At 43.1% G+C, this 13176-nt stretch overlaps 1 protein-coding gene across 4 annotated transcripts; it reads right to left on the reverse strand.

Moving 5' to 3' along the window:
• Positions 1-607: 607 nt before the first annotated feature.
• On the reverse strand, positions 608-12165 carry LOC112555764. Of its 4 annotated transcripts, none has more exons than XM_025224262.1 (11): positions 11758-12165; positions 10063-10185; positions 8478-8830; positions 7389-8177; positions 6827-7104; positions 5617-6523; positions 4975-5436; positions 4571-4757; positions 4143-4316; positions 2552-3978; positions 608-2068 (listed from the first exon to the last, which is right to left on the reverse strand). In XM_025224262.1, exons 3-10 carry the CDS (start codon positions 8658-8660, stop codon positions 3764-3766), a joined length of 3195 nt encoding a protein of 1064 aa, XP_025080047.1. In that variant the 5' UTR covers positions 8661-8830; positions 10063-10185; positions 11758-12165; the 3' UTR covers positions 608-2068; positions 2552-3763. The 4 variants fall into 4 exon arrangements, with proteins under 4 accessions (XP_025080047.1, XP_025080048.1, XP_025080050.1 ...); XM_025224263.1 differs by lacking the exon at positions 11758-12165 and adding an exon at positions 11436-11628; XM_025224265.1 differs by lacking the exon at positions 11758-12165 and adding an exon at positions 11178-11196.
• Between the last annotated feature and the right edge of the window lie 1011 nt (positions 12166-13176).

Raw genomic sequence — 13176 nt, forward strand, 5'->3', positions numbered from 1 at the left:
AGCCAGTGAAATACTGGCTGATAACAGTGTATGGTTCTTTCATCAACATTCTCAAACAGACGCTGAGGCACGTGATACCAGACTATTTTCGGCCCCAAGTGTGGCAAAACACGGAATTCGACTGTCGATTGATTTTGTGCCAAATGAAAGTTGGATTTCCGACACGCTGAATGAACGAGTGCTGCTCCCGACAGATGAAGATGTAGAGAGCAAAGACAGATGTAAAGAATGAGTATGTACGGGAAGAGAAAGGGGATGGGGATTTTTGGAAGGAGGGGACAAATTCCTTCGGTTCTTCCCCCCTAAGATGTCCTGGTAACGATAAAAAACTACTTCAGGTATTTTCGATGAAGGAAAATAACTTGCTGGAAAGAATGACCTCATGTTATTTTCGACAGAGATTGTAGTGGATTGCTGAAAAAATGAGAGGCTGAACGACAGAAGAGAGAGAGAGAGAGAGAGAGAGAGAGAGAGAGAGAGAGGAGAAAGAGCGAAGGAAGAAAAAAGAGGAAGTACGAAGTAGTAAAGAAAAAAAGGAAAGAAAACAAAAATCAAGTGACGAACAACCAGGCAGTGACAGCCAGGAAAACATTTAAGAAAACAATCATTTAAACACCGATCTTTATTACATTTCACTTATATTTTGAGTTTGATAAAATGTAATTTCAGAAGTATGGAATTTGATATTGTTTATCGTAATAACGAGCCAATATGAACAACAATAACAACAACATGATGCTTTAATCGAGCACACGTGAATCTCCCCACCAAAAATTTGTCTCCCTTCTCGTGCCAGCTCCCACCCCTATAGTCACACTCTTGTGGGCCAGACGATGTTGGTCGGACATGGAATCCCAGACGCACGTGCGGCGCGTGCAGGCCATTAGAGGGAAATGACGTCGTAACTCACGTACGTCACCCGCCTGCACAGACGGCCAGCGCGCGCCCGGGTGGCTGGGTAATGCACGTGGTGAAGCATGAATTACACTCACTCCCCTGTAAATCTCGCGTTGTTCCAACTTCCCAGAGATTTCGAGGAAAAAAAAATTGTTTTAAAAATGTCTGTATTTGCTCGTGTACGTGCGCGCGTGTGCATGTATATATCTCTGTGTGTGTGTGTGTGTGCGGGCCTGCGGGCCAAATCGTGTAACGGTGTGTCTGTTTGAACTTAAACTAACAGAATGTAGAAACAAACTTAGGAATTTTAATAGAAAAATTGCAACAAGCTGTAAAGCAGGCTAGTCAGACACAGTTGTGAACGCTTGAGCACCGGGTCAGGTATTGCAGTGGTTCAGACTTCCAAAAATTTGCTAATGACCATGGAAAAATGTTTAGGGCGTGTGTACAAAAATGCAATAAATGTATTTAGAATGCCGCTGCTGAAAAGCAAAATAAAAAAAATAAATTCAAAAGATAGTGACAGAATATTAAATACCAAATTGCACCTTGAAATACTTCTTTAAGATTACTTTCATTAATTCAAAAGCACTACATTGGCAGATCTCTTTACATCCAGATTTTAATTCCTAAATATTTTCCAAGAGAGAAAATATCAAGGGGACAGTCAAAGACTGGGGGAAAACTGAGGTGCGCTACACGGGTGTTGAACCGCCGAGCCTCTCCGTTCGACTCTCTGCTTCCCCTATGACCGTAACGTAGGCTACATCACAATGACAACACAGAGCAAACAACAGAAACACTAAGTAGAGGTCAAGATGATGGAAGACGAAGTCAACATCCATGAGGAACCTCATCAAACTCTGGGAGACAGCCGAGAAATTATCCTCGGCTATGAAGCATGCGAAGACACTCACACACACACACACGCGCGCACACACGATGGAAGACGAATGATCCTTATTACTGAGCTTTGTCTTGGTGGATACAACCCCGACCGTGGAGTGCTCTCAGACTGCCGTAGATGTTGGAGAGAAGGGTAGGTGTTGCTGTTTATACAGGTGGCACACGCACAAGGTGAAAGTATCTCATGTCCTGGGCTGAACAAAGGGCAGACGATAGAGTCCTGACTGTCCTGGTACTGAGAAGACTAAAGCTCCATTACCCACATCTGCCAGAAACAGATAAATCACACCGATAACAGACATTTGACTATTCTTGTTCCATATATTGAATTATTTCAATTTTCCTCTTTGTTACTTTATAACATTTGTATGAACATAATATGCATAGGGTTACTGTAATACTAATATGGAGACTGGTGTCATCTATATCTAAATGGACCGAATGCTTGTTGGCTTTTGTGTGTGAACAGGATGACGAACATGTCGAGACCGTCCTGTAAGTCATCTGGCACATATGATGTTTGTATGTGAATAAATGCTTTCCACCATTTAGGTATTATTATAATTTTGACTAAACCTATGTTAACATTGTTATGCATGAAGTCTTCTTTTTGACAACCGAGATTATCATCTTTATTTTAGGTCATTTTGTCCTCAAAATTTACATATTTGCACCTGAAAAGAACTGGTCATAATTAAGAAAACCTGAATATTTACGGGAGGTGCCTTATACCTCTTTTTGCTCTTACCTTCCGTTTCCGCAGGATGTGTGTAATGTGCAGAATCCTTAGACCTCGGTAGATGTCCTGCAGTTCTTCAGGTTCTTGACTTTTCCCCACATTTGCAGATTTTTAACAGCGATTCCACACCTCAGCAACAATGGCTTGCGGCACGCAGAAGATTGCTGTAGGACTTGGACAGGAAACACAAAATATCAAAAGTCATCGATTACTGAATACAATGACCATTCGCCTCGTGACATGACACAAAGCTGCAGCCTGGCTTTTCTTCCATGAAGACATGCGATCTTCCACATGTACTTCGAATGGAACAGACTTTCATCACATGGCTTCTTCCATATGACAAACTACCGAAGAAGGGGGCGGAGTTATAGAAATCACGTGACGTAACCTCGTCTGCTTGTCCAAGTCGATACCCTAGAATTAATCTTAAACTCTTTCCTTAACTTAACCCTAACCTTAAGCTAGTAATCTCTCCAAAAGTCAGGTGACCCTACATAATTAGCTAACTTGTGTGACGTCATCCCATTTGTGTCATGCGCACCGACAAAGAAACTAAACTGCTTTCATCTTTCCGGCAACGAACGACCAATTTATTCTATTGGTTCCTCCGTCTCTATGGCAACAAACAGTCCATTATTTTGGTTGAATATCTCAGCGATTTAGCAATGCTGCCCTGTGGTTAACCTTAAACTAACATTTTACCTCGGTGGCTGAAGTAAGTATTATGTCGCGTACTGTATTACTACACCAAAACATTTTCTGTAGCCAGCCTCATCACTCGGTGCGGCATTACTGCGACACCTGAGTACGAAGTTGCCAGAATCTGTGTTGGTTTTTCAAAAGATTACGATTTAAACTGATTTTCTATTGTAAACATTTCCTGTCCACTTTTTTCATAATTACCAATTATTCTTTTGCATTTTTACCCTATTTAGCTTGATTTAGTTATATGGTGAGAACTTTTCAATTTATTTAAAAATATATTTCTGTTAACGACAAATTCCCATTATCTTTCCTTCACTTATTGAGTATTTTATTCAGTAATCTATGTTGAGTATAATAGAAGTTACACAAGCCCTCCTGATCCTCCCACCCGCACCACATTCAGCCATGTTGTCCAGTAACAAGTTGCATTGTTATTCTTCCTCCGCAAATGTCGAGAACTGCAGAGATACTGTGAACAAAAATAGTATTTCAAAACAGCTTAGGTAAGCTGGATCACACACGAAACACAATCAGATGAGACAGGGCTCTGGAAGCCACAAACCACAGATGGGAGCGGTTCCATCGGCCCATGCTGCGAAGCCAGTCGTGAACATCAGGACGAAACTGCAGTTCGTCCACTACCCCGTCGCTCGTTGCTGCAGGAATCCGACAAACATCCGGTATAAACACGATTATCTTCGACTCCAGTCCCTGAGCCGCTGAGCCTCCTGATGAGAAAACAAATATATTTTTTTTAATGACATTGTCATGGGACGAAGAGATTTCTCGTGAGGAGGGGGCAGGGGATCGGGGACATTACCATACGAGTATATTTTGTGTATAGGCATGACGATGTAGTGTCATGTGTTGGGATGGACTTTCGTGGCATTACCTATGGCACAGGCTTTCCCAGGATAAGGAGGTGGACGTGTCAGATTGTTGCCCTTGAACTCTACCGGAATCCCCTGGCGCTGAAGCGTCCTCAGAATCTCGGGGTCTGTATTGGCGATGTCCAGGGTACCGACGATGAGGATGTCCTCGAAAGTGAGAGGACACTGCTTACAGCCTGCAAACACAGAGAAGCAAGTCTTGCTCAGATCATCCTGTGGGAGGAAGTCCATAGTAACTTCGATTACAGCCAAAACAACAAAATATGTCTTTTTATGTTTTTGTTTGTGTCTGTCCGTCTAGAGGGAAGGACGAAAAAGGCAAAGTGGATTCTTTTATGGGTAGATCAATAGGTGGATTGTCTTCTCATTGTGTAAAATCTTTTCTGAAAACTATGGAGAAAGGAGTTCTGGCTTTGTGGGGAAGACTGACCGAGTTTCAAGTCGTGGAAAAGGTAGGCCGCGAGGTTCTCGCCGCAAGCGGAGCAGTCCGTGATCTCCTTAACATCAGACAAATGCTCTCTGTGATCCAAGATCTTAACCTTCGGTCCCTGGCACGGCAGGGGCAAAGGGGGGTCGACGATCACTGCATCACATTGGTAAATGTACTTTGGAGGAACCTGGGCAAACGGTAGAAAGCTTTGACACATCTTGCAAAATGGTTTGGCAAGTCTTACATATGGTTAAAGAAACCTTTCTAGGGCTGTAGGCACTGAGCAAAGATAAGACAAACCTGGGGGTGTAGACTAGCCCTGAACTACGGCCCCGGGGAAAATTCCAGAAAGCAGAAAAAACTACACAGTGAGGAGAAGAGAAAAGGAGGTTCTCGAGCAATACCGTCATGTCCTTCTCGATCATTTGCAGGATGGACTGGACCTCTGGTGGGCAGCGCACACAGTGGGTCAGCTTCTTCGTGATGAAACCCTGATGGTTTTGGTCAGGCATGAACCCAGAGCTCCAGAGACTAACGTCTGAGTTGGCGTAGTCGCTGGTCAGGATGGTGAAGACTTCCACAAGGGCGTGGCGCATCATCCAGGTCAGGGCGTTGTACAGCAGCCCCGACGCATCCAGCAAGAGAGCTTGCACGCTCTCCAGCAGTCCTCGCACCTTGACGACGGGCTCGGCCGCCAGACGGCGCACATACTGGATGATTTCCCCCTGGCAGGCCACAGCGACACCATGCCCATATCGCCAGGCGGGGGTCCCTAGGGTCGCAGACTGATAGTCACACGTGGGTTTGAGCGCTTCCAGTGTGGTGTCTAGTGCCTGCAGGTGTACCTCGATCTTGGCCAGGTATTTCTACACAGCAGTGCGAAAGATGAATGTGGTTACATATATAATCACATCATACATACAAACAAAATGGTCGAGGTAAAATATGATGAGTCTTCTAGGCTACAGGTCGTCGTGCATGGTTATAGAGCCAATCACTCACACACTCACACTCCGACATGTTTTGTAACATCCTCTGTGTATTACCTTTTCAATTTCATCGATCCCCCTCTTCTCTGAATCACCTGGCTGATTAATTTTTTCAAGGTTCTGTGGCATCCTCCCCGTGTCAGATTCTTTCTTATGGCTGCCGGTGGAATACGCTTCTTGGAACAGGAAGCAAACCTTTTTGAGCATAGAGTTGATTTTAGACAGATTCTCACACAATAGTTCTGGAGTCTTTTTAATTGGAATTTCGTCGACAATGAAGCGAAGCCCAACATTCTCTTCCGAACACTCCTCCACCAGCGACTGAACCAACTCTCTAGCGTTAGTATCGAGGGAGACTTGTATGAAATGCACGTTAACTGATTCTTCTTGGTCGGCAATGACCTCTCGCGACCCCGTGTGCTTTGTGTTTGGAGAAATTTCATCTCGAGGTTGAATGCCAGGAATTTGTTTCTGGGGATCGACTTTAGTGTCTGGAGGATCAGAAATAGTTTGTCTGACCAACGGTTTGTGTTGAGGTTGTGAGGTGTCTATGGTGTCGATGGCGTCCGTGCTACTGAAGCCTGAAGAACACGTGACGCGACCTTTCCTTCTCTTCCGCTTCTCTTGGATCTCGTTTCGAAGCTTTTCTCTCACTCGTTCGAAGAGAATCATAGACACCAAGCTTCCCCAGCCCATGCCACTGCTGCTAAGGAAGACCACCTTGTGTCCAGCGAGAGCCCACTCCACTGCCTTCAGACCCAGAAGCAGAGTTTTGCCGGAACCCGGGGGCCCGGTGAGGTACACGAAGCGATCATCGCTCTCCAGGATTTGAATCTGGTCGTTCCGGAGGACATCGCGACCAAATCGCAATCCTGTCAGGTGAATGCAGTCAGATAATGTTCGACCCTCGTCTAGCGCTCTCCTGCGATATTCTATGGGTACCTTGGAGTACGGGCCCCCAAATCTGAAAGAAACAAATTGCGAAAATGGCTGAAGAATGGGCACTGTTTGCAATAGCTCCACCAAGAGAAGACAGAAGAAATAGAAGAGCATGAAAATATAAATAAGAAATATTAGTAAACAAGAAATGCACAGTATAAAAACCAAGTGCAAAGAAAAATAAATGCAACAAAAAGCAACAGGAAAAAAATTTAATAAGAAATATTTAAAAAGCACTATGTAGAGACTTGCATATTCTTGCTGGTGACAGACAAATATTGTTCTCGTCATTACCGTTATCAGAGACGACAAGAGAAGTGTGTCTTACCTCGAGACAATTTGTTCATACTGCTCCATTGTCAAGTGATCCTCTGGCGTCGCTTGTGTCCAGTCCATGTCGGTTTTGTTGTCATTGCACTTGATTGGTTCAGATTTCATGCTGCCTGTCACGTGCTCCCACCACGTGATTAGGAGGTCGTAGTCTCCTGGACTACTTACTTCCGCTCCATGCCCAGCTGCTGTCCTATCGGATGGAACTTCATCGGCACAAAGACACCGATAAACAGCCTCTTCGAGGGTCGATGAAGAGATGCACTGAAGAAAACTCTGTGACTCGAACATAAACAAAAGCAAAATAAAACACAAGTAACTATTTTTGTAAATATGATTTTTTATGCTCATCAAAAATAACGTATTTAATGAGGAAAACGGCTGTACTTCAATAAAATAAATAATAATAATAAACAGTAAGTAGGGTGGGGCCACCAGATGTAAAGCAGCAGGTGGCAGCCACCATCTAGATGATTAGAAAGCTTATGAAACAAAAGTTCTATGAACAATGAAAACGAAACACAAAAATAACATTTACTCAAAAATAAAAAGCTTCTGACCTGACACAAATCTGCATCACTTTCCATCACAAACTTTAGATGGCGTCGGGAGGAGTTCGGCACAGCCAAAATCTTCGTGACCTTTACCCCCTCGGCTATGTCGGCTAGCACGTGCCGGAGCATCGTCTCGGACTTATTTAGCTGACCAATGGATTTCTTCAGCTTTTCCTGGAAGACTTTGATGTCTGTGATCTGCGGACGACCCGACACGTCTGTAAACGCCTCGCTGATCTGATCGCCGATGTTTTTGATCTCCACGACGATGAGCCCGTACCTCCTGCTGATGATGAGGTTGTCGAAATCCCCGCGCTGCTTGTCGACCTTCCAGGCCGGAAATAAGTCACGTGCTTTGCAAAGCGGAAGTCCAAAAGTTTGATCTTTACCTTCATCTGGACGTGGCTGTTTCTCGGCCATCTTCGTCGGTGTCTCGTTCAGCCTGTTGCCAGGGGCGACAGTGACCAGCCCCTGCAGCTCGCTTGGCACCGTGAGGTCCTTCACAAGGTAGTTGTCAAAGCTGTAGTTAGTGAACACGACGCAGGGTTGTATCCATGACGACGGCTCTTGAGACAAGAGGGACAAGCAACGTCGCACAGCAAAATCGTTGCTGTCACAGCAAAGGTCAGACAATCCAGTTTCCTCCTGGATGACAACATTGCGCATGACTACGTTGTCTCCCTTTGGCTTGGTGTAGATGGCGTTGTTGAAAAGCACTGGCGGAACAAAGTACGTGGATGCCTGGAGGTCAGGGAAAATTCTCTTCGTGTACAGAAGCATTTCTTCAAACAAAATCTGTGAAATAAGCAAAGAAAATTTTTATATATATATTCGATTTCGACACGATGACCGCAGATATGAAAACGCGTCTAAACGCCCAATACGTAAAGGGAGACTAACTCGATCACGTTGCCAGTATGTTGTTAGCGGTTACCTCCCTTTATCTACAGCAGCCTGTTTGTAGTCTCAGAGAAAGCTCAAAAAAAGGCAAAAAAAAAAAAAAACTTACAAAAACAAAACAAGAAGAAATAAACATGCAAGCAAAGCTATAAAAATAAACAACAATAACATATAAATAATCTCGTATTCCCTCACCTGTTTCCATTGAGTCTTGACGTTTTCATCAGTTACACAAAATGGTGGCTTGTACACCACTTGCTGCTGATTGCCGCTCTCTTGCTTTCTTTTGTGAGACCTTGACTTGGAGCGACGACTCTTGGAGGTCGGGATGTCAGAGGTCACGTCACTGCCGGCTGCGCACGTGCTGCTCTCAGCCATGCTGACTGTCGCTGCTGCAGAGGTGGAAGATGTGGTTGTGGTCACGGCTTGCACTCGTGTAAGGCATGACGTAGTGGCTGTTGAATATTCATGAGTTTCGGGAGGATGCTGACTCGGTCCCGAGTCACCCAGATCACTAGTGTCAGAAACAGATGTTGATCCGCGATTTTCTGTCAAGTAAATATAAACGTTGACATCATAACCGTCAAGGAACGACACTTCTATTTGCAAATGAATCAGGTAGAGGAAAGGCAGAACGACAGAAACGCCGGAAAACAGAAGAAAGAGAGAGAGAGAGTGACCAAGGGAAATCGTCTAAGACACACGAAACACATCAAAATATTATTTCGTTTATTTCCATATGTATAGGGAGGATGGGGAGGGTGCGTGAAGGTTGTAGGTCAGTGAGATTCTTGCTTGAAGTGAGATTTCAGTGTGATCAACAAAGAAAAAAAGAAAAACAAATTTTCATCCGATATTCAGATATTATCGCCTTAGATGAACACTGTCCCTCTTTGTCTTGTGACTGACAATAAGTATGGCTTATATGTTGACCGTGCTTTACAAAATAAACAAATGTCACATTGAGTGTTCATTGTTGATACTTGTAAACAATGACATGAGAATATGAAATAGCAACACCTAAATATCTTTTTGAAATAAGAAATTTTTTTATTTCAAAGAAGTTCGTATGACTTATCTCGTGAAACACATTAACTGATAATGATCTGCAGCTGTAGGAGAACCGATCGTTGATGAGTTGGACAAATGTTTAAAAAAAATACAAAGCACTTTTGTTGTCACACGGGGAAGGCATGTTGACTAGACTCGAGAAAAGAAAAGAATGCAATTGTTGAAAACAAAGCAAAACACTCGACAAAGATAAAAACAGGCGGACGACCAGGTAAGTATGAAACGGACCCTCGGGTATGTAGATGGCAACCACGTTCCTGTTGTCGGGTGGTAACTAAACTCCCACCCGGCAGGAGCACGTTTAGTGTTTGGGTCAAGCAAACATGTATTTTTTTGTCTGATTTTTCAACGAGTCTATCGAGGGAAGTAAGACATAGTAAAGAAAAGCAAGAAGTGAGTAATGTTCTTCGTTTTTAGTGTGGAAATATCTTAAACTCTGTTTCAGCATGGATGGAGAGACTGATGAAGGAAAATATTTCTGGCTTTTGTGTAACAGACGGTAAATGGGCCACCAACAAAATAGTGCAAACATGGCAAAGTGTTAGTCCGCACTCACTCACTCAACACATATTCAGAGCTGCAAGTTAAAATAAACACAGGTGTCTATCCCTCTCTCTCTCTCAGTTTACGGGTATGCACATGAACATTGACAGAATCAGACAGACCAGGATTTCAAGCGACAGTAATTCAGTCAGACAGAATCACTCACCTGATTCATTCGTGCGTCTCAGTTTCACCTGTTGATCAGTCGCTGCTTGAACCTATGATGAGGATGTTCAACTGAAACAACCGTGGTCCAGCTCCAATAAGGTATAAATCTTGCTGTTCAAGACTGAAATAAAGACAAGTAATTATGAGTTAACAGTCAAAACGCAGACAACTGTGTGTCAATGCTCCAGTGACGATAGACAGGTGTGTCAATGCTCCAGTCAAGACATCGGACAGTCATCTCAATGTTTTACCCCAAACGGTTAGTACATATGAGATCATAGTGTTCAAAAATGATCTGCTCGAATCACAAATTCGAGAAAAAAGTAGCAGATAGCAAGATCTCAGATACCCGACCGTTATTTAACGCGCGTCCAGTCAACCGTGGAACCATGCAGCTAGACACTTCCAGTCCTCACTCAAGAGAAAAATCCTCTCAGTTCTCCCACGAAGGCTGCTAAAGTCTTTTTGCTCGAGCTGACCTCTTTCTGGGCAAAAAGAACTTGATCATGAATGTAGGGCGTTATTGAAAATATTCGACCCCTCGTTTGCTTTTGTCACGTGACTGGAACGCGGGTAACTGATCTACGCACCTGCCGCTAAGCCTGGCCAGAGACGTTAAAGCTTATAACGTCTATGGCCTGGCTGATTGAAGACGTTGAACTGTATCCTTGGACTTGTTTTTATCATCCCGCTGTCAGCTATCTATACATATAATATGAATTTTCTAAAGTTTGTATCAATAAACCTTTACATAATTGTGTAAAGTAATTCAAAAAGTCGAAGACTGGTCTAAGTTTGAACTTAAGTAGTAACGGCATTTTCACAAATCACCTGATAAAGGTGAAAGGTTAAGACTATATCAAAGTAAATGTTTAAGAAGAGAACGAGCAAGCCACATAAAACGATTAAGAAAGGATATGGAAAATAGATGAAAGAAATAATAAATATGTTAGGAAACATGGTGTGTTCTCGTTGTGTCGTGTGTGTGTGCGAGATGAAGGAGGGGTGTGTGTCTGTGTGATTTCCACCCACTATACACACAAGCATGTAAATGCTCGGGGTTAGTGGCAGACCTCGAAGGCAGACCGAACAGAGCAAACAGACAACGCTCACCGTTTCTTCCTCCCCACCTCAACAGGTAAGATCTGACTCCACCAGTGTTGTCTGAGATACACACTGATTTTCTTATTGCCAGACAAACACTCAAATCCTCTTCCTTCTGTCTCTCTCTCTCTATGCCACGCACTGGTGTTCAGCTTTTGTAGCAATAAAGCATCTCTCTTTCTCTCCTTCTCTCTCTCTCACACAGTGTTACACAGACACACCTGTCAAGAGGCTCTTCCCCAGTCAAGTAGCACGTACATTGCTTACCTGTGCATGACGTCACAACAACTCAAAATAGACTCATTCCCCACGAACAGTTCGATTTTCCCTCCAGGTAGACATACAGGTATTTATAATTATACTGAGTGCATCTTAAACTTGCTATAACATCAGGTAATAGTCAACCACGCCATCCAACCACTCGTACAGCCAGTCGGCTCCCCTCACATCCTCCCGCACACAGACACAAACGCCTCGAGATGTCATGTCATGTCACGTCATGTCACGCCACGTCGTGTTTTCTGTTCCTGTCTTGTCTATTCTTGTCCCGTCTTTCAAGTCATGTGATACAAGGAATGTCAGTACTTACTCCAACCACCTGCTGGTGGAGTGTCTACAGCCTCGGCAAGGTGGTTCACAGTGTGTGAAGTCTGGTCACAGTCGACAAACCTTCCGACCTTTGCCACTGCGTCCTTGACATTCATACTTCACGGGTCGATCCGCTTCAGTGACGTCGCCGGTGTTTGTGTCGCCATGCTTCCTTCTAGCGGAAAAAACCTCCACTCCTACATTTCTCAGAAATTTCACACCTGTTGTATTCAGAGTTAATGACACAACTAACAGGAAGGTCACCCGGTGAAGGAAATCGTAAAACTGGAGAATTTATACAGTTTCTCCTCAGCTGCACTCACCACCTCAGATGGTTTCTTTAACTGACAGATCCGTCATTTGAGATGTGGGGATGTTAGCATCTGAGCTCCCTGCAACGTGCACAATAAAGATAGACAGACCTTATAAAATAAAATAAAATAAAACAAAACAAAATTAAATTAAATTAAATTATATAAAATAAAACAAAACAAAATTAAATAAAATTATATAAAATAAAACAAAAATAACGAGAAGAAAAAGAAGCAGTGTTAGGGGACAAGGAGAAATAGGAGAAGAATAAGGAAAAAGAATAGTTGGTTTATTAAGAAAAGAATGACATCCCAGAAAGGGTTAACCTTACTTTAAAGTCTACTTGCCTGTCTTCATAATCAGTTACAAACAAAATTTCAACACAACTGATGTGGTCAATCCCTCGTCTGACTTGCCTCCATTTTCAGATCCTGTCAACACACATTGTAAGACCGGGCTGAATGAATGAGATAACCTCATGCAGAGCTGTTATCCCCGTGAAGTGATTAAAAAAGTGTAAATTCACAGCTTTATAATTATTTGACATTAATGTCAATAAACTGACACATGCTCGCGCGCATGCACACACACACACACACACACACAGAGGACAAATATTTTAGTGGAGGTAGAGACAAACAATTGTAATCATTAGGAGACATTAAAATAATATGAATATACATCATATATAAAAGATGTTTAAGCAGTAGACATTAGACAAGACATTAAAGATACAGACTTGTACACATACAATCCGCAGAGATAAACAACAATAAATACACATACACCAGTCAAGCCCTAATCAGTCATTTTAAAAATGATTATGATGTATTGTATTCATATCGACCCTTGACAAATTAGTGTATTTTCTCAATATATTTATAGACTGAATATAATTGAATAATATGTAGTCATTGTTCGTCAGAATCAGAGGATAGCAACTAATGTGTGCTCCGACAACATGGCAAATAAACAACAATTAATGGTCTTCCTCTGAGGTCACCGTCAACTTCCGGTTAGACAAACAAGGCCAACGGAAGCTGCCTAGATACGTGTGCTCTTGAGTGCAGGATGAGCACTTCAAGCCTGACCCTTGGCGTGACCTTTG

The sequence above is a fragment of the Pomacea canaliculata genome, linkage group LG14 (assembly GCF_003073045.1).
Source record: "Pomacea canaliculata isolate SZHN2017 linkage group LG14, ASM307304v1, whole genome shotgun sequence".
NCBI classification, from domain to species: Eukaryota; Metazoa; Mollusca; class Gastropoda; order Architaenioglossa; family Ampullariidae; genus Pomacea; species Pomacea canaliculata.